The 21,470-nt window shown below is 38.5% G+C and overlaps 1 protein-coding gene across 1 annotated transcript in view; it reads left to right on the top strand.

Annotated features, from left to right (window-relative positions):
* The window catches only part of SMS (spermine synthase), a 48,483-nt gene extending 28,191 nt beyond the window's left edge, over window positions 1-20,292 (top strand). Inside the window, exons 5-11 of the mRNA XM_071551383.1 lie at window positions 1,100-1,275; window positions 3,065-3,221; window positions 4,111-4,198; window positions 5,230-5,344; window positions 5,874-5,953; window positions 16,028-16,143; window positions 17,470-20,292. Coding sequence (XP_071407484.1) covers window positions 1,100-1,275; window positions 3,065-3,221; window positions 4,111-4,198; window positions 5,230-5,344; window positions 5,874-5,953; window positions 16,028-16,143; window positions 17,470-17,512 — 775 coding nt within the window. The 3' untranslated portion in view covers window positions 17,513-20,292. The remainder of the gene's footprint in view (window positions 1-1,099; window positions 1,276-3,064; window positions 3,222-4,110; window positions 4,199-5,229; window positions 5,345-5,873; window positions 5,954-16,027; window positions 16,144-17,469) is intronic.
* The last annotated feature ends 1,178 nt before the right edge of the window (window positions 20,293-21,470 follow it).

Genomic DNA, 21,470 nt, shown 5'->3' with positions numbered 1-21,470 from the left:
GTTACCTTGGTATAGGAAGATGAATCTCCTAGAACAGTGTATCTGGCATGGATCTTGTCACACACCCCTCAATGTCGTTCTTGGTTCTTTTTTCTTTCTTTTTTAGTTTATTTGCATCCTTTTAGTGTTATTGTTACGCTGGAAAAGTTTTTCCTGCATTTTTGATATTTTGAAGCAGTGAGTGGATTCTCTCATTCTCACCGTATGCTGCCATCTTGAGGCCCACTGAGGGTAGAGAGGATTTCTGAAATGTATATTGAGAATCACTAGTGAATTTAGAAGAACCTTGTCTGATTCTGGTCTTCTGCTACACCCTGCTGTGGAAAAAGCCTGTAGCATTTTGAAGTGTGTGTGTGAAGTCTGATGAACTCTGTGCCCGCACATTTTTCCTAAATGCAATTGCTTTTCTTTGATCATACACTGTCATTTCAAATATAATTTGTCTTTCTAGGTGAAATACTGATTTGAACCAAGATATTTCTCTTTAGATGTAAAAAAAAACCCAACACAAACAGCAAAACAAACAAAAGATCTATGCAAATGCTTGAACCACTTTTAAAAAGTAATGCAGACTGTCAGTTGATTGCAGGAATTGTGCTTATACACTGCAAGGTGACCTATCTCAGTTTGAAACACTGTAATAGTTCACTTTTTCTGTTTCTCTGTATCACAATTTCTCTCGGTACAGCTTGAGAAGGGCGAGATCCACTAATGGCAAAGAAATGGCATTGTTAGCTGAGCTGAAGGTGGGAAGAGGTCATGTGTTTTTGTCTGCATTCTGCTTTTATATTCCACTCATTCTAGTCATGAGCTGATTCTTCTACAGAGGCTGATATGTTATGTAAATTCCCACTCTTAGAATGGAGAGAGATAAAGAAGAACCATTTATGTCATCTATTTCTTAGCAAGTTACATGTATTTAACATACATCTGGTAGGCTTCTTCTTTCTATTGAGTGCTAAATGTAGCAGTTTTCTTGGATCCCTCTTGTTAATATTATTTATTTATTATGGTGAATCCACAGGATGTTTAAAATGACTTTTTTAAAAATAAACATTCTAAATGGTTGGTAATCTTTTTTCTAACTCTTTCTTTCTAGGTTGCCAGCCATTTTGAGAGGAGGTGTCATTGATAGATACTGGCCCACAGCTGATGGGCGCCTGGTGGAGTATGACATAGATGAAGTTGTTTATGATGAAGATTCACCTTTTCAGAATATTAAAATTCTGCATTCAAAACAGTTTGGGAACATTCTTATCCTCAGTGGGGATGTTAGTAAGTACCATCTCATTTGAGGATCTTTAGTGTGAAAATTTTGGAAGTGTTATTTTCTGTCTTGCTGTGGCAATTTTAATAGATGACTGAGGGTCATGATTCTGATGCTGGAAACTACACATGCATGTACACATGTATCTGTTCCTGTGTATAACTATGTTAAACAGAAAGGTCGACCAGTGTAAAATCTCAAGTCAAAAAATAAGTTTTCTTTTTCCAAAGTTAGTATCTTTGCTGTGAAAAGTGGCACAAGAGAATGGAAGACAGTATTCTATAGCAGATCTTGCTCTACTCCTTTCTTTCATATGAGCTTTTCCCTGTTTGTTGCCAGTCCAGCCTCATAGTTTCTCTTTGACTGTAAACCAAGCTACTTTGTCAGTCTTCAAAACACAGTGGAATGCTAAAGAAGTATGAAGAAATAGGAGCTGATGTGTGTGTGTATAATCCTGCTGTTCCTTTGATTCTCTAGGGGAATTTCCTGGTTGGTGGATTCAGGACAGCTGTATCTTAAACCATGTAGCTGCCTTGTTCTGAAAATCTTTTGACTCTTGTCCACAATGTCTAGCTGAACTTTTAAGTTAATTGACAGAGTGATCCAGCCTTTAAAGGTTTTTATATGTGGTACTTTGTGCCTGCTGATCTTTGTATTTTTGAAAGTGAACTTAAGTGTTCTTTTAGGCTGGATAAGGCTGCTGTTTGCTATAAAATCTCAACAACCAGGAGCATGCTTGTAAAATCTCTCAGTTCTTGGGTTGAAAAGTACTGTCTGTGACAAATGAGAGATGTTACTGCCTGGGGATAGAATACCTAATTTCACCCTAATGGCAGAGTAATTAAGAAATTTAACGATAGCCTTTTGAAATTACCAAAAATATCTCTAACAATTCAATTAGCTTTCTGCAACTGTCAGGGGGACTTCTGTGCAGGTGGCAGCTGAAGAGCATTGTTACAGAATTCATTAGTAAGGTATTTTTCAGATGGAATTGTATTAGAAATCACCGAATTAGGTATTTCATATTTTAGCCAGAAATTTAATGTGGGCATGAGGTTTTGTTGGAATGTTGTCCCCATATGCCTCATGGAAAGGGAAGTATGTCATTACTTATATACTTTCCATGGGATTTTAAAATACTGTTTTGTCTCATTTTGTTACTGTGCACTTACAAGCAAAGTGGTGATTGCCCAGCAGAGTGATTGGACATGCCATGATGTGCTGCTGCACAAAGCTTTGTCCTTGTGTGGCTGAGATCTGTTGTTACAGCTTAGGAGTTCTTCTGTCTGCTTTAAAGGTAATGCTGAACAAGCCAGCAGAAGGCATGCTTTGGGCCCTTCAGCACTTGGGTGTTAGTGGTCATATTTTTGTTTCTGTGCAGGGATCCTCTGGTGTTTATCTTGGTTGCTCTCTCTTTAGCTGGGGTCCGCAGTGGGTTTTTAGAAATTTCTTGATCTGTCTCTTGCAGGTCTAGTTATAGGTAAAAAGCCACTGACGTAGCAATTGTGCACATCAAGTCCTAAATACTGACAGTTTTACTCTACCACTTTGTTTCTCCATGCACACAGTATTTCCTAAGGCTGAGGTAGCCATTGCTGGATTCACATTGAGAATTAGGGAAATCATCTTTGAGATTCTGAGAATGATCCCTTTGCTTGGACTATCTCTGAGAACTAGGTTGTTTCTGTAGATGCTCTTGCTTTGGTCTATATTATATCACTTTTGGATTAGTGCCAGTTAATGAGAAGAACTAAAGATTTAATATTTCTGTCCAACTCTTTCTCTTCTTCCGTTCAGATCTGGCAGAAAGTGACTTGGCATATACGCAAGCCATAATGGGCAGTGGAAAGGAAGACTACACTGGGAAAGAAGTGCTAATCCTCGGAGGTGGTGATGGAGGTATACTATATGAGATAGTCAAACTGAAGCCAAAGATGGTTACTATGGTAGAGATATCCTTTGACAAATGACTGATCCTTCATTTCCACGGTTTTTAGCCTGTATTTTCTGCTGGTACCTTAGGACAGCTAACTGTCAGGTTATGATTTGCATTAGGAGTTAGTGTCTAAAATGAAGTTTCTTTTTGTCAGCTTACAGAGTCCCAGTGGCTACATATCTGTGCATCTTTCAAGTTCCCAGTCCATACTACAACTCTTTGAGTAGCAGTTTACATAAAACTGGAAAGAACTGCTTCTGTCATCAGACTGATGCTTTCTCTGATAACAGAAGACAGATCTGTTAAGTCTGTGGTTTGGACTCAGTTCTGCCTTCTTGAGTTCTTCTGTTTTTCTGAAACCTATAAAAAAGTGTCTAGAAGGAAAAAAGTCCAATCAATAGCAATGTCAGGACTTGATGAATGGTATTTGTGGCAGAATGTCCAACCTTGTTTTAAAAATATCAATACAAATCAAGTTTTCAACATTTTTAGTTCATCCAGTATGTAATGCAAAGCCATGCTAGCCACATGAAATGTTGGTCATCATAGGTTTTGGGATCCCTTTACTAAGACTGAAAATAATTGTTTTGAATAATTGTAGGTTAAAGTCTTAATGTAGTTTATGGGGGATTTTAATAGTCTTATAGTTCACATTTCAGGCTTTCACAGTAATGGTAACCTAAGGTATCAAAAATACTGATTAAAACAAAAAATAAGCCCTTCCTGAGCATCTAACTGTATCTGGAGGCCAGTACATAAGGCTGACTATTGCAGTATGTATATCAGTAGACACATCTTTTTACTCCTTTGTGAATGACACTTTTGTTGAGAATTTGTTTCTGAAGAAATAGGAAGTGTTACCTCTGTTATTTCTGGAATGTACCATGCCTTAACAGCCTTCAAACATTGACCAAATGGTGATTGATGGGTGTAAAAAGTACATGCGTAAAACATGCGGAGATGTCTTAGACAATCTGAAAGGAGAGTGCTACCAGGTAATGCTTTGCTTTTCTTTCATTACAAGTAATATTGCACATGTGCTTATACCTCGCCTAGAAGACTACTATGGCAAAGTTTTGGGTACAAATTTTCTGACTTTTCTGAAGTTTAGGAAGCATTTTTTTGGTTTTTTTTATGACACTTGCAAATTTTAATAGCTGGGCTTTGTGTTGGAAGTATATATTGGCATCAAAATATTTTAACTCTTCATCTTCAGACTCTAAAATTAATTACATATATAACTTTTAAAGAATATGAAACAGGAGAATGATTGTTGCTATGGCATACAGATAAAGAGGAAATAGCAATGAGTGTGGTGTTAAACATCATTCCTTAAATCACTGAAAAGGTAGAAGATGTGTATTTAACTTAGTTGTTCTATACTGTTGAAAATGTCTGAATTTATAATACACATTTATTTTTAATTTGCGGGCAAAATCTCTTTACCATTAATCTGGTATTATATTAAAATAATAATATAAAACTCCAACACATGTCATGCATCCATGCAGTTAAGGTCTTTATGTGCTGCATCTGACAGAGCTTACAAACTAGCCCAAGTGTAATCTGACATCATCCTTCTGTTTTCATTACTAGTCCTTAAATGCTCTCACAGGTACTAACTTACAGGAGTGAGCTAAAAAAAATGCACAAAAAGTTAATGGAGAAATCACATGCTACTCTGCATGAGTCACTGGCCCTTCATACAAATACTTTATTTTACTCATATACTGAGATGGCAAACTTTTGTTACCATTTGGTAGGAGGAACAGTGATCACCCAGCAGTCAGTGACAGAGCTGGGAAATTCAGTCCTGGCGTGCCTGTGTTGTCACTGTTATAATTCCTGTAGCAGTTCCTTCTTTGGATATGATGTAAAAAGTTGAAAATTTAGCCTAAAATTAAATGTGTTTAGCCTAAAATTGTGTTCTTTTCCCCCTCTTAATTCCTGTGAATCCACATTTGTTCCTTTATCTGGTCACTTTTAGGGTATTTTGAAGACTACCTAAATTATTTCGTTCTTACAGGTTCTAATTGAAGACTGTATTCCCGTGCTGAAGAGGTATGCCAAAGAAGGAAGAATGTTTGATTATGTAATTAATGATCTGACAGCTGTTCCAATCTCCACATCTCCAGAAGAAGGTAAATCTTCTAATTTGTTTTCTTAAACTTCTGAGAATTTTCGACATTTTTGTCCCTCTGCTGTATAGTAGTTTGCAAAAAAAATTTTGATTTTTTTTTTCCTTTTTAATAGCAAATTTGAGAGGGAATAAATGATAGTAGCATGTATTTTTTAAATTTTTCTTGAATGTTAGACAAGACTAGCAAGTGCCCAGGACTCTTAAATTGTGCTCTTACTCCAGAGTAATATGAACTGAAGTATTTGGAGTTCCTACTCTAGTAAATTTTCCTCACTTTATAAATTCTTGGAACCTTCTGGAAAATGACTGTGAGGAAAAACATGGTATTTTCACCATCACTGCCATTGCATATGGTTTGTGTTTGGGTTTTCTTACCAGGCTTTTTTTCCTGTTTGTTTTTTTTTTTAATTTTTTTTTACAGTACAGACTAGCTGCTTTTTAAACAGTGGGTTTTTGCAAGTCTTCAGTACATAATAAATGAACAAGCCAGTAATGTGCTGTTCTGTTTTTCAATCATTCTCTACATGCAGATTCCACCTGGGAATTTCTGCGGTTGATTCTTGACCTCTCAATGAAGGTCCTGAAACAAGATGGAAAATACTTCACACAGGTATGATATCTTGATGTAACAAAATATGCTTCATAGGTACTGCAGTTTGCATTTTTCAGTTAAAAAAAAGAGGACAAAACTAACTAAAAACCTACTGTTTTTTTCCGCTTTTAATGACTTTAATTTAGGCTTTGCTAACTGACTTTTTTCATGATTTCAGCTGAATTTGTAGCACTATTGTCTTGAGTTTAAAAGTGTAGGTTTAAGAATCAACAAGGCACATCACAGAATATCAGAACTGTAGGCAGTTCTCGGAAAAGCAGAACAGATACATGGTTTTTAAGCTAATGTCTCCAGTTGGAGAGTGTAAGACATGAAAATTTGTCATCCATTAAGGTGTAAGAATTTGAGATAGGTGCAATGGGATGAGAGAATTAGTCATTTGGTAGTGAATACTCTCTTATTGCTTGTTCTCCACTGTTAACTGGTTTGGCTTCTGCAAAACACATTTTGAACTTTGGAATAAGTTTGTTATAATATTTGGCATTTTGTGAAGTATTTTATATAGTCATACTTAACGTTTTGTCCTTGTGATGAAGTTTTAAGTGCAGCTCTGTTTAAAAATAAAAAGTTCACAATTTTTATACCTTCTAAGGTGTAGCCACCTCATAGGTTAATACAATTGTAGCAGAGCTTTCAAGTGAAGATACTTTATGTAATCCTGAATTTGAAATGCCACAAAGTGGTGTACAATTGTATAAGAGTGTGACAGGAGCCAGCAAATGCTTGAGTGAAGTCTAAGTCTCTGAAGCTGTATTTCTTTTGTCATGCTCATCTGATGTGTGGAGCATCTAAGTACCACATTTTGGAATAATCTTGTTAAGCTTTGCAATAGCTTACCTGAAATTATGTATTTGAGCTCTATTCCTGACAGCACAGAGTTTCTGGGATGTGTAAAGGAACTGGTTTACTGTAAAATTCTGCAGGTTTATAAAGAAGTGCAAAACTTGTTGGATAAGGTTTTTGGCAATTCTAATGTGCTGCTTTATTTTAAAATGCTCTGGTTGTATGGGCAAGAGAAATTATATTGTTGAAATGAGAGAAATGATTCACATGGTTGTATCATGCTGTGAATATTAATGGTTTTTCTCTCTCTAAATAGTGGAAATATTAATGACAGACTTTCCTATCGAAAGGACATCACGTTCCTTGTACTGAGCAAGCCATTGTGTTGCATCCATCACACTTGTAACATACACAGTGAGACTAACCACCTCTATTAGAATGTATGCAAATGTGTGGCTGGGGGCAGGTTTTATCAGACTTTGCAGAAGGACTCTGAGAAGGAGCTTGTGCTGAAAGCTGGAGCGATGTCTATGCTGCAGCCAGAGTACAGAGGGGTTGTTTTGTGCCAGCTGAAACCAGTGGAGGTTGAGACTGGTGCAGCCCTGCTGCCTGTCCTGTCCTGTCCTGTCCTGATGGGAGGAGATAAGGCAGCTCTCCAGCATCTCTGCTTGCACAGAAAAAATGAATAGCAGTGCTGAACCAGCTCTGGTGGGTTTAAGCTGTTGTGGAACTGCAGTATTATGTTTCATGGTCCCAAAGCAACAAGGCAGGACATGGCAGGACGGAAAAGAAACAATATTGAAACGGAAGTGGCTTGAATTTGGGCTTGTGGCTAACTGGTAGCCAGTGAAAGGGCTGGAGTGTAGAAGCAGTGTACTCTGAAAACTTAAGTCCTCCTGAGGGTTGAAAAAAGGAGACTTAATACTGGGGCAGAGAGCTGTCAGAGCTTTTGATACATCTACTGAGACACTACACAGCCCATTTGATGGCCCTTGTAGCTTTTCCCCAGCTGGGCCTGAAAAAACAACCTAACTCCATAAAAATGGAAAAAACCTCTGTATTGAGTTTGCGTGGCAAGGTTTTGGTCGTGGATGGGTGGGGGTGTGTGTGAGGAGGGCTACAGGGTTGGCTTCTGTGAGAAGCTGCTAACAGCTTCTCCCATGTCCAACAGAGCCAAGTCCAGTGACAGTGGTAGTTCCTCTGGGATAACAGATTTCCAAACAGGGAAAAGTTGCCTACAGCACTAGTTGCAGCCAGAGTGAGAAGGGAGAATATGTGAGGGAAACAGCCCTGCAGAAAGTGCAGAAAGAGAGGGAGGAGGTGCTCCAAGTGCCCTGCAACCCTTGATGAAGAGTATGGTGAGGCAGGCTGTCACCCTGAAGCTCATGGAGCTCCACAGTTTAGCAGAGAACCCACCTGCAGCCCCTGGATGACCCTATGCTGGGGCAAATAGATGCCTGAAGGAGCCTGTGACCCGGTGGGAAGCCCAGGCTGGAGCAGGTTTGCTGGCAGGACCTGTGATCTGGCGGGGCCCATGCTGGAACAGGCTGTTCCTGAAGGTCAGCACCCCATGGAAGGGACCCATGCTGGAGCAGTTGGTACAAACTGCAGCCTGTGAATAGGATTTACATTGGAGAGGTTTGTGGAGGACTCTCCCCTTGGAGGGACCCCATTCTGGAGCAGGTGAAGAGTGTGAGGAAGAAGGAGCAGCAGAAAAAATATGTGATGAACTGACAGCAATCCCCATCTCCCAGCAGTTGCAGTGCAGCAGAGAGGAGAAAGAAGGTAGAGTATTTGTGAGTAAAGTTAAGCCCAGGGAGAAGAGAGGGGTAGGGGAAGGTGTTTTTAGGATTTGGTTTTATTTCTCATTATCCCACTCTGATTTGATGAAGGAACAAATTGAATTTATTACCAAAGATGAGTATGTTTTGGTAATGTGATGGTAACTGGTGAGTGATCTCTCCCTGTCTTTATCTTGACTCCCAACACTTCTGCTTTGTTTTCTCTCCCTTGTCCAGCTGAGGAGGGGAGTGACAAAGTGGCTTTGGTGGACACCTGGTGTCCAGCCAGGATCAACGTATCACACCTTCAGAAGACTCAGGAGTCTGGTCATAGGATGAACAGACTATTGGATTGCTTTAAATAAAATCAACTGTCTATAACTTTAAATTAGGTTTTGAATTAAAGTAATTGACACTGTCTACCCAAAGGTTTGCGTTAGACCATGGAGAGAAGTTCAAACATGACCACTACCAACTTTGGCTGCTTAGTCACACACACTGGGAACTCATAAATGATTTTGATTGCTTGGCTGTGTTTGCTGTTAAATGCCAGGGGTTTTTAGCTCTGTGTATTAACATTAGAAATGTAAGTTACTTTTGTTCCAACTGTCTACTTACAGGATGCTTATCTTATGTAGCAGGCCTTGCTGAAGGGAGCACATGCCTTTTAAGACAGTTCTGTTTTTAAAGTACAGGACAGTGTGTGCTCCCCAGTCCCTTCTTGAAGCGTGTTTTGGTCCTTTAAACCAACAACTTAAATATCACTGTTAAATGTCTACTTATTTGTTAGAGCCTCATCTTTGCTGTGAGAAAATGTCTCATAGGAAAGATGCAGCAAAAGGGTCATCTTGCTGTTGAATACTGGCCGGTAGCTATAGTTGCTTTTTCTGCCTTTGCATTATGTTGTACTAAACATGGAAATTTTCTGTCCTTTTTAGTTTGTAGCCTGTCCTCTAATAGTTGCTCCTTGAACAGAACTGTGTGCATCTGGTTAGTTGGTAATTTGTTTCAATGCTCAAGAAATGCCCTACCCAAAAGTGGAATTGCAGTTGCAGAGTGCCAGCCCTTGGTATACCGTGTTGCTGTCAGACTGCCTAAATGCCACTGCTGGGAAAAATAAATTGAAATGCTCATCACCTCTTCCTTGAGCTCTGCACAAGTTTTAGAAAAGGTTCTGGTCCGCACATGAACTGTTAGCAGGTGTGGTCTAGAGCTATCTAATTCTAGGTAGATATAATTTATCTGAGATTATAAAAATAATTCTTTTTCTGGCGTGCTCCTCTTAATATGTTTGGCTTGTTCCTTCTGAACAGGGTTGATCCCTGGTGATCCTCAAAGTGGTCTCCAAAAGCTGGTGCAGAATATTCTTTCACCAGTAGGTGGAGGCAGGTAACCAGTATTGCCTGGCAGTTTACTAATGTTTGTAGAGAGATGCTACCTGCAGAAGGCTTTTCAGAATATCTATTTCTATTCCTAGGGAATAAAACAACATATGTGGCCAATTTTAGGATGCAAGGAGGGACTTCTTCCCTGTTTCAGCTCTATAAAGATATCAAAGAGCAGTTAATTCTCTGCTGCTGGTACGTCTCTGCTTAAGTATATTTGGGGAAAAATGCCTCAACACTTGCTCTATGCCTCCACAAATAGTAATCAGACTTGGAAAAAATCAACTGACTTGTATGAAGAGCAGGTCCATGCTTTTTTAGCTGCACCACCTATATTGAGTGTTGCAGCCTACGTATAGGACCTGGACAGAGAGAGATGAGCTTTAGGGCTCTTACCCTGAGAACTTGCAGCCCTGACTGTAGGTTTAAGATTTAAAGTTTATTTGTGAAAACTTACTGTTAAACGTATCCCTCCGCTCTGAAGTTCAAGGTGTCATATGGGATGCTCCATTTCCTTTCTTCCCTTTCCTTTTGGAAGTGTTTAATGATAGAATGTGGGTCTGTGTCTGTGGGGTGCTCAGTGCTGCCTTCTCCTAGGGGAGCCAGTTCCAGGTGCAGGTTCCCAACCATCACAGTGGAGAGAAGTAGGAGTTGGTGAGGATGTAAGAACTTAGTGTATCCTGAGGTCCAGTTTCATCTCTCATACACCTTCCCAATGATTTGTTTCTGAACACGTTAAGTATTTTTACAGTATTGGGCTTTCTAAAATCCGCTATGATTTTTAGATTTAAGTGAGAATGTATACCTGTAGATACCAGTGTGATATGTTTGTAGGGGTTTTTTTCCCTGAACTATCACTGTCTTGTGCCTTGTGAGTTGCATGTGAGGATTGCCCCAACAGCTGTGAAATCATGCTCTGTAAGATGCAGAGAGTGATTGTAAGGTTGTGTCTGAGTGTCAAGGGATTATATGTAGCTACAAAAATGCCTTTTTCTGTGCTGAGTTTCTGTTCTGTTGATCTAATCCTTTGAGGTTGAGAAGGCTATCATTTTCAGCCTATTTATGAAGTGGAACCTTTAAAAATACCTCTGAACAGGAATTTGCTCCTTCCTGGTCTGGGTCATCCAGCCCAGGCAGGATAGAAACTCAGACCACTCACAGGTTTGCATTCCAGTAAACAGCACTAACCCCTGGTTCAAGGGATCGTATGTCTCCCACATGCACATGTGGCCCTTCCCCAAGCTGTCTCTTCCTGGCCACTCTCTAATACAGCGTGGTCCTGGCCTCTAAATGTCCAGACCACCATCATGTTGCTCCATAGTTAGACTCCTTTTTTTGGCTGCTGCGTGGGTTTTCTAATTAGCTGTTCCAGCGAGGGATCAAGGTTCTCCTTGACTGCAGCGTGAAAGAAGGCTGGGAGAAGGGATGTATGTCCTTGTGTGAGCCTCTGTGATTTCTTGAGAGACTTTAAGGAACAGACATTTCATTTCGTTGTGTTACTGAGAGTACTGTTTTAACCTAATTGATCTTTTGCCCAGTGGAGGTGCCTTCAGTCAGGTCTGCCTCCATTACCTCCTTAAAGCCATCCCTGTCACCCAAAATTCAAGCCTAGCTTTGATGCTGAGTATTTCATGCTCTGACTCACTGCTTCTTAGTCACTTTGAAGTGAGGAAGGCTAAAACCCAATCTTGGCCATGTTCAGTTCTGGTATGTCATTACAAAACTGAAACCCATGTTAAATTAAAATTATAAATGAAACTTCTCTGGTATATGGTCACAGACAAAGGTGTCCAGTAGCAATGACATGTAGGGTAAGACATGGAAGAAGTGGACAAGTGTGTAAAATGGACCTTTCCCCCTGTTTTGGCAAGTATGAAAATAAGACTCTTCCACCTGTTTTGAAATCACTAGTTTACTTTCTAAGGTTTGGAGGAAGCATTTTGGCCTAAGTTTAGCCTGTTACCATTTGATGGATGCATCCCCTTCATAGGTGGGCAAAGTTAACTGGAACTTAATAGGGTTCATTTAAACAAATTCTTTCTTTTGCTACTTATTTTAAGGAATGGGTTTAATTATCTCTCCAGAACTGCATAAATTTCTTATGCATTGTGCTGTAGAAACCTAAGAACTTAACCCATGAAACTATTAAAATGTATGCCTTATGAGTGCCCAGAAAAAATTGGTGTTGAGGAGCAGGCATGAGCTGTTGAAAGTGTGTGCAAGCACTGAGCAGACTGAGAATGCAAAGGCTGTGAAACTGTGCAGGAGTCATCAGTCTTAAGCAAGGTCTTACAAATAGGTATTGGTTAATCTCAAAGTTTAAAACCAGCTGAAATACTTCTATGTCAGAGAGATGCTTCTTAAGGGGTAAAAAGAATTTCTGCATTCCCCCAGTTCTTACCTGTCAATTTGTTTGATATAGAACACACATTAAGTAAGGGGTGGGAGCAGAGGAGTTGGTAGGGTTTTTGTGTATGTTGAAAATTAACTGAACAGTGTGGGAGAAAGAAGAAAGTGAATTTGCTTTATTTCCCTTTGAAAAAGTATAATTGGTGAGTCATCAGCTTTAAACTTTATTAAACAGTGCTCAATATTAGCTATTGTTTGAGTGTATGGTGTCTGTTCAGAACAAACAATATGTTGCACTACCACATAACTCTTTTCATTAGGTAGGAAGAGTTAAAATGAACTCAAGTTATTAGACTGAACCCTGTATTTCATTCTGGGCTTGGTTCCCTGTATCGTTTTAGTGATACAAGAATGTCTAAGTGTGATGGGCACCGGTATTGACACTGTAGTCTCTGTTATAAAGCAATTTGCTCTTTAAAGAAAGGTGCTAATAATGATTTTTCAGTAACTTCATTGAAATAAATCTTGAGTTTTGTAGTTTTTATTTTTGGAATTCTTTGTTGAGAAAAGGCAGATAGTTATAAAAAATTGTAACTGTGCAAAACTATAAAGTCCTGTGGTGTGTCTCTAGAAGAAAGAGGTTAATAGAACAGCCAGGTGGATTATCTGAGCGTATGGACTAGATCTTGATTTGGAGATTGGGGATTTGCGAGTTTGGAAAGTAAAAATTGCTTATTGGCATGTTCATTGTTCCTGTAATTTGTTTTCTGTGGTGTCTACAGTGATTTGTCTCTTGCTAGAGAAGGGAGAAATAATGAACTACTGAAGCGACAGGCTGGGAAACCGTGGATCCTTTTCTATCATTGTGTATGCTGTTCAATTTCCTGCGTAATAGTGGTATGCTCCAGAAATTACCTAGCAGTGTTTTCTATTTATAACTTAAATTACACACAGGTTGTTTTTTAGTTTTCTTTTGCATTCAGGCTGATGTTGAAACAAAATTACATGTTTTGTAAAGGGCGGCTGAACCAAAAAAACTGCCACAATCCCCTCAATAATAACAGGTTACTAAACAAGTAGTACAGCAGTGTGTTCATTGTTATGCTCAGTTAGTTTTAGTCTCTTACCTTTTTACAAACCCCTTTTGTTTTCTGATACCCAAAACCAAATGTGAAAAATTCGGTATCATCGTCATCTTCCTTTACCCAATAATCAAGTAAGTTTCTTTGTGCAATTTAATCATAATTATAATTAAACATATTTTATGCAAGTGTTTTTGAAAAAGGGCTTTCAAGAATGTGATTTTCAAATGATCATAGAATCATAGGATATCATGAGATGGAAGAGACCCACGAGAATCATTGGAGTCCAACTCCTGGACCTGCAAAGAACAGCCCCAAGAGTCAGGCACTGTGCCTGAGAGTATTGTGGAGATGCTGTGTTAAAATTTTTTAAGTTGAGGTTTTATTTTTCACTTGTGTAAACTTGACCACAGTGCAAAAAAGTTCATTGAACAGGATGCGAAAAATTCAGAGGAAGATTAGTAGGATGAAATCTCTTTCCAATTCCTCTGGAAACAGAAACATTTTAAATACATTGAGAAAAAAAATCCTGCTAATAAAAAGTAGAAAAAATCGTGTAAATCCCAGAGTCAGAATATGCATTTTACAGTTTGGATCTAGTATCACCTGATGTTGTTACAAGGAAAAAACAATGCAGTGGAGCTGTTTAGACATGCTGATTTCAAATAATACCTCTGCTTTTTTTGGCCTCTGCCTGATAACCATTGTTTTAAAGAGCACAGATAGTATATGTTAGTCAAACCCATCTTAGTTCCTTGCTCTGTGAAAATCTACTTTCAGCTGCATCTGTGTGTGTGTAATTATTTTAAGGCTGTTTTAAAAATCTGGATGCATCAAAAAGCAGGAAATGGTAAAATGAGTCTTTCTTAAAGACTGTTCTCTTGTTTTTAAAAGCCTCACAGTGTGTGAGCAGAGAGCAACATGCATGGGTAAAACACAGGCAGTGCAGTCATTCTGGAAGCATTAAGTCCTTGGTTCCTGGGGTCCTGTAGAACTTGATCCCAAAATTGTGTGTGTGTGTCTGTGTGTGTGCACAAACATTTCCCAAAGTCGTTCAGAGCAGCAGAAAGATACTGACATTCCATAAGTGCAATCTGTTGCTTTAGGCTCTCTTTTTCTTGCAAAGTTCAGTGCTTTTAAAGATCAAAAGCAGCACTCTGCTCAGAAGTGCTTGTGCTTGGAAGGCTTTTGGCCTGGCCATTTATGAACAGAAAGTCACCTAGAAACTAAGAGGGTGACTGTTGGTAACTGTACATTTCTTCCCTTATTTTTTGACATAGTTAGTTCTTTTTATGTCTAATGCATGTCATGGTATTACTGACTGTAATGTTCTTGTGATCTGAGATAAACAACAAACTTCTGTGCCTCGTGTTCCTTGCCATCATTTTGTGGGACTTCAGCTTGTGTGCTAGATGTGTGTTTTCATTAACAAGAAACTTTCCTTTTTGTTCTCTTTATCTTTTGTAGTAAAACTTCTTCCACTAGAAGTGGGAAACAAAAGCTGAGCACTTTGTAGGTGGTGACCATATTCAACTTTACTTAATTTTAAGTTAGTGTCCAAATAACTTGTATTTGCCACTTCCTTAAGATCATTGTGTTTAGGGTCATAAAGTACTTGCTAGTCTACTCAGTTATATAGGCAAGAAAGGCAAGAAACTTGCCAAAGGTTGTTTTTTTTTTTAATTGAACTTGATTGACCGTTACTGCTTTGGGTAGTGGGTGTTTGTTCAGTCTGGTGTTCTGTGAACTCACTGTTACCAACCACTAAATCTTCAAACCCATTAAAGATAAGGAGAACTCGGTCTTCTAACTGGAGTTTTCTCCATATGGGCATCCCAGGGATATGTTGCAGTAACTTCTACTTGATAATAACACTGAGCTTGGGACAAGGTAGTACTTGCAATTTGGTCGTGGGTTTTTTGTTTCTTTGGGTTTTTTTTTTTGTTTTTAAGTTCCTCACTCTTTGTAATCCTTGAGATGTGTTTGTGTCTGGTATTTCATCGTTCCGCTATGAGAAAAAGCATTAACAACATGCAATGATTTTTATTTTGTTCAGAAAGGGATACTACTAAATATTCTTAGATTAATTAGGACACTGATCCAAGCATAAGAAAAAAGTATCAGAGGAATCACTTCCTTTTCAGAAGCACAATATGCAGAAACTCAAGACAATATAGCCTGAAGCCAGAGAACTTCTGTATAATCTGATTTATTTTGTCGTACTGCTCTGTGGAAAAATCTGTTTAAAATGAATAAGCTGTAGCTTTTTAATAGTGCATTTAAACAGTGTAAGATCTAGGCAATGTTAAATAGTTGGGAAAATCTGGATGTTGTAATACTGTTTACTAATATATTTAATCATAAAGAAAATGGTTATTGAGGAGGTGTTATAGGTAAATACCACATGGTGGTCTGTTCTAACTGAAAGCCCTAATATAGTGGTTAATTCTGCTAATGAGAATATAGATAATTGCCCCATACTTTCTCTTTCTTGAAAAGATACAAATTACTGTTTGCTGTAGGCAGAATGAAGACAAGCTGTTCAGTATTGGCTTTGTAAATATTAAATATTAAGAACAGCATGTATCTGGTTCTGAAGTATGTGGGAGCCTTGCAATAATGTGAAAATGTATATATTCAGCTGAAATTCTGCTTTGATTGTTACTGGGACTTTTCTTCTTTTCTCTTCAGGGAAACTGTATCAATCTGACTGATGCCTTGACTCTGTATGAAGAACAGCTGAGCAGGCTTTATTGCCCTGTGGAGTTTTCAAAAGAGACCGTGTGCGTTCCCTCCTACATGGAATTGTATCCTTAAAGACTGAAAAAGACTGGAGAGTGTGTATTAATAAATCATGCAAGTTTAGATTGCTTGGAGGTAATGAACTCAAGCACAAGAAGGCAGTTCTGGTTTAAAAACACTAAGTTTTTTTTCATGGTAAATAAACAACTGCAGTTGTATTTTGAGGACAGTTGCAGGAATTGTTTTCTAAAGGCACTGTAAATTTAAAGCTGGTGAAATGATCAGCATCTTTCAAGATCAGTCTGTGTTTTGGTTAATGTTTTTGAGTGTTTCCAAGTTCATGTGATGTAGGATAAACTATGATAAGGATAATGCTGCTGGGGAGTTCTGACAAGGCTGTATCTTCCTTCCTTTTTTCTTTTTCAAAAATAATTTTCATACGGATGAGCATGCTCCAGGTCTGTAAATATTGTCTGATAGATCTGTTCTTGAACATACACCTCTGACTTGATTTTTAAGGCTGGGGAGTGGGGAGGAGAATGATTCCTAACAATCATTACTAATTAGTGTTACTGAAAAAAATATTCCAAGTGGAGTGGTTTACACACTTACACATTTCTTGGCAACATGCCATTCCTAAAGATAATCCTTCGGAATTTCTTCAATTTGTGGGTGGCAGGCAAGTTACACAAGGAGCTAAAAGTTTAAACTTCAAGCCATTTGCTCAAGGGGTACATTTTGATGTGCTAGAAGGTGGTTCTTGTGGCTGCATTTGCCCTGAGTGTTTACTGCTTCTGTGTGATCTCCCCAGAAATGTTTCTGCAGGGTAATGCCTGCTGTGGTTGTCTCTCTTGACACAGGAGGCATCTTTCCAGGATTCTGCTTATTCCTAATATGTTAGGCATGTGATACTGCTACAGCCTTTCTTCTGTGTGTTCATTTTGCCTCCCTCTGTCTCCAATCTTGGTACAGTTCAGTGCTGCAGCCTACTGCTCTGGACTCCTTACTGACTATAAGAAGCTCCTGCTGTTTCTCATTATTGTCAGCTCTCCAGTGAAACTCAGATTTGACCTTACATTTTCAAGAAAAAAGAGCATGGAGGAGGATATAAAGATATTTGCCCTTACAGCTTCAGAAAAACAGGTTATTTTTGCCTTTACAACCGTGAGGCCTGCATACAACATGTGTGTGGTTTGAAATAGGCATCTTTAAACTGCTGGCCAAAAAGAGCATCCAGGGAGAGTTCACTTTTGAGTGTTTTACCTATGCTACCTTTATGAGCTACCAAAAGTTTTCAGAATTGAAATATAAGTAAAAAGAACTACTTCCATTTTAACTGTGTAGTACAAAATTTGCCTTTCTTTTTTCCCCTTAACTCTCATTTTCTCCAGGTGGGTATTCTACACTATTTGGAAGAAACAAACTGACGTCTGAACATCAAGATTGTTTGAGATTATCTTCAATGTACATGCTGCATGGTGCATATAGGCCTGCCACATGCTGCATATTGGCATATTGAATCTTTAAATTATATGCTGTAGATGATCCTGAAACTTAGTCATGCTATTGATTGTGAATTCTTTAAATGTTTTTTTATTATTATTTTAATTTAAAAGCAAATGGAAAATGTATATTTTGACGAGCTAGGGTGTTATTTTTGAAAGTCAACTTAAAGATGAATAAGCAGCAAAACTATAGCTGCTGACTGCACTGAACCTTTAGAATGTGATCCTTTTTATTTTTTTGTAGCTCTTCACAAACTGATTGATTAAAAAAGACATCTTTAGCATTTCATCCCTGAAGGGTGGTCCATGGTGTTTGGTTTGTTGTTTTTCCAACAGATTTTTCATCTCTGGTGCTTTATAAGGTTGGAGAGGTTTTTGTTTGGTTGTGGTTTTGGGTTATTTTTTAAATGAACACTGCAGTGCTTCCTTATAGAGAAGGGTATAACTAAAAAAAAAAAAAAAACTCCTGAGAGAATACCCCAGATCCTTCATTGCAAAGGGAAAAAGCCAATCTTAAATTTTGTTTATTTACCCCAGTTTCATTCATCACAATCTCTGCTGCAGGAGAAGAATCTTTGACCTTCCACCTCGTGGAATTCTTTAGCTGCTGCCATATTGATTAGTTGGATTCTGATATGGATTTAGCAGTCAGTTGTAGAGGCACTTGGAAGTGTTTAACCATGAAGATTAAAGCTGATTTTCCATCCCACCACAGGGCAAAGAATTGAGTGTAATGAGGTTCTTGTGGGCATACTCTCCCCAACCTTATGGTGAGCACTAGATTTCTGAAGAAGAGATTGCTGGAGAGGGTGAAGAAATGTGGGTGTGATCCATCTTCATATGCCCCTGTACTGAATGTTTAGAGGCAAGTCTGCTCTGGTAGGGGAAGTCCTAATGGTATTGCCACAGATTACCATGTTGTGTGAGGCTCTTGCTGAATTAGATTCTCTTGCAGGGTGAAAACCAGTGGAAGTTAAGGTTGCATTGTAGTTGTTCTGAAAGACAAAGCATTTTTATCAGTTTCTCAAACGTTGTCTAAAGTTATATTTTTGTAAGAATTTGTATTGACTAAAACTTTCCTTTCAGTGTTTAAAAATTTCACTTGAAAGGAGGTAGGAAGGATAAAACCATTCTGTGCATTTCTGTACTTTTCCAAGGTAGAATAAAAAGTGCACTATTTCCCTAAACACTCTAATCCTGAACAATAATGATGGGGTTTTTGTTCAACACCTAGTACCAGCATTTTCTTAGTTTTATTGGAGAGAGTTGATTTGTGCTGCCCCCCTCACCCCAGGATACTGTTAATGAAAACAAAACAAACAAAAGCTGTCCTTAATCTATATTCTTAAACTATACGTAAAGAAGAATTTTGTTGCATCCCTCATATATAAACTGTTCATGGAATCTGAGTAGCCTATGTAGAATTCCAGAATGATTTTGGACAACTTGCAAAAAATTGCTTTTTGTTTTGTCTGTAATTGGTGTAGAATTGTTAGAATATTTTTGGTTTGAAGAGCCGATAGAAACATTCTTCAGTCTGTTTTGAATTACTGCAGTTAATTCTTCAGAATACATGGGACATAGTTTTCCATGGCCTACAGCTTGTGCATCCCTAAATACTCCCAAAGAGCAGAGCTCCCCTCTAAACAGGAGGAAAGTGTCTTGCATTTCCTTGAGGGCTTTAGCTCTGTTGTGTGCATCCCAGAAAATACCTTGATATTATTACCTGTAATCTAGTAGTGACCCTTTATTTATGATACAGGACTGCAATCCATATATTGTATAGCTGCAAATGAACGCAGATGTCCTGTAAACAGGTAAGTGTATCCATAACTTTGCAAGCATGAATATTTCCATTGATTCTTAGTGTGATTACTCATGTAGGTGAAATTAAGCACAGGGCATTCACTGGGATGGAGCTTTACAGCATCTGTAATCCCGGATGAGTTTGACAGGTGTAGAAATCATTCACAAAAAGTGGGGGTAGTTTGCTTTTTAGCAAGGAAACTTGTGAACTGGAAGATGGCTTGATCTGCTTGCTGTACCAAGGCTTGTACTTCCCTTTAGCATTGCTGCTTAGGGCTGCCTGAGCACAGAGAGCTGTTGGATGTGCAGGGATGTTCTGTAATGATTCCCAGATGGACCAGGGGACCTGAATTGCATATTAATAGGTGAGAGGCAGCAGTGCTTGCAAACCTTTTCTTTTCGACTGATCAAATAAATTTAAAAAAAAAACAGAGTTGGAGGAGTTATTTTTATTCTTTAATTTTTTAATGTAGTTTTTTTAAGTGATAGATGTAGTATAAAGAAATTCAGCAAACACTGAACATTATATTTTTTTAAGTTGCTGAATTGATTTTGTGCAAGTATATACACACTGTCCATCTTTATTTATTTGTTGCTGTAGTGTAGATTTTTTTAAAAGAAAGACACATCTCTGTTAGAATTCTCAAATGCAAACTGCTATAGCTGATCAGTTTTCCAGGTTCAAGGCCAGTTGGGAAATAGCTGTGATTGCAGCACTAGGTATGCAAACAGTTCCCAACATATGGTTAACATTAGAGGTTTCTTAATTATTCTTTGCACTAAATGCTGCTTCCACCTAGAAATTACTTGATTGGTAGTAGTTTGTGCAAGGAGAAGACTGCTGGCATTGTATCTACTGCATCAGTGCAGTGCACATGTTAAAATAAAGGTACGCCGTTATTACTTGTGTGTTTGAATTGTTAAATCTGTTGTGGGTTCAGTGTTAAAAGGATGATACTGATGGGTATGATGTTTACCATTGTACCTCTTTTCCTCATCACATAACAAACATAAAGGTACTTCATGGTCCTTTTATTGACTATCTTTTCTGACTCAGATTAATAAATTCAGTTATTTTCCATGTAATAAATGCTGAAATAAGATACTCTGTAGTGTGGAACAGCACACTGAGAAATACTTGCAATGGGAAGAGTCACTTGAGGCTTCAGTGGTAATTGCCTAGAAAGCATTAATTTTCTGTGGAATGCTGTATATAGGAATTTGGAGGTTTTCAAGTGTAAGTTTTAGTTTGTCTCCTCAAGTGGCCAGTTGGCTTTGGGTGGCAGTGTGACTCATTGTGTGGCACAAGGAAAAGACAGGCTTGGAGAAGTCAATGAGACATGGAGACTGATGGAAGCTTTGGCACAGAAGTTTAAGGAAGAAGGAGAAGGGCATGAGCAGGATGGGCACATTGAAGGAGTTATTAATCTTTCTGAATCTGACATTACCAGAGTAATGTCAGACAATGAAAGAACATGACTTCTAAAAAAGAGATATACATAAATTACAGCTAACTGGAAAGGAGAGGTGTTTACATCTGCATTAAGGACAGTGATAGCAGAAGGCTTGATAGTTGGGAAACAGAAGGGGGAAGGCTTAACTTTTTGCGGGGATAAAAAGTGTCACATACAGCCTCTTGAGGGCAGGATGAAGAGTAATTTTGGAGTGCCTCCATGCACGACAGGGAACACAGGTATATCTTGCTTTTTTATTTTTGCTGTTCGAGAATTCGAGGTGTTGACAGCTTGCTGGAGGGAACAAGGCAAGGGGACAAGTGAGAGGAAGAGAACTCAATTTCTTAATTTAGGAATAGGAGACTGCAGATGATGTTGCCTGTGGATAAGAGGAAGCTGACACCTTGCCCACAGAGAAAAGAGTAGTTGGAGACATTAGAGATGCTGAAGGAGCAAGTGAGAGAAGTAGCGAGGTAACCAAATGCAGGAGTGATTAATAACATTGAGCAACTTAGAAGTGCCTTTTTGAAATGTGAAATGTTTTAAGAAGCAAGGAATGAGAAATATCAAATGGGAACTGGAAGGATGTGAAGTTCATACAGCGGTCATACATTTCAGTCAACTTGA

The sequence above is a fragment of the Pithys albifrons genome, chromosome 1 (assembly GCF_047495875.1).
Source record: "Pithys albifrons albifrons isolate INPA30051 chromosome 1, PitAlb_v1, whole genome shotgun sequence".
NCBI lineage: Eukaryota > Metazoa > Chordata > Aves > Passeriformes > Thamnophilidae > Pithys > Pithys albifrons.
Note: the sequence above shows the minus strand (reverse complement) of the source record. Positions and strands in the feature narration are given on the sequence as shown.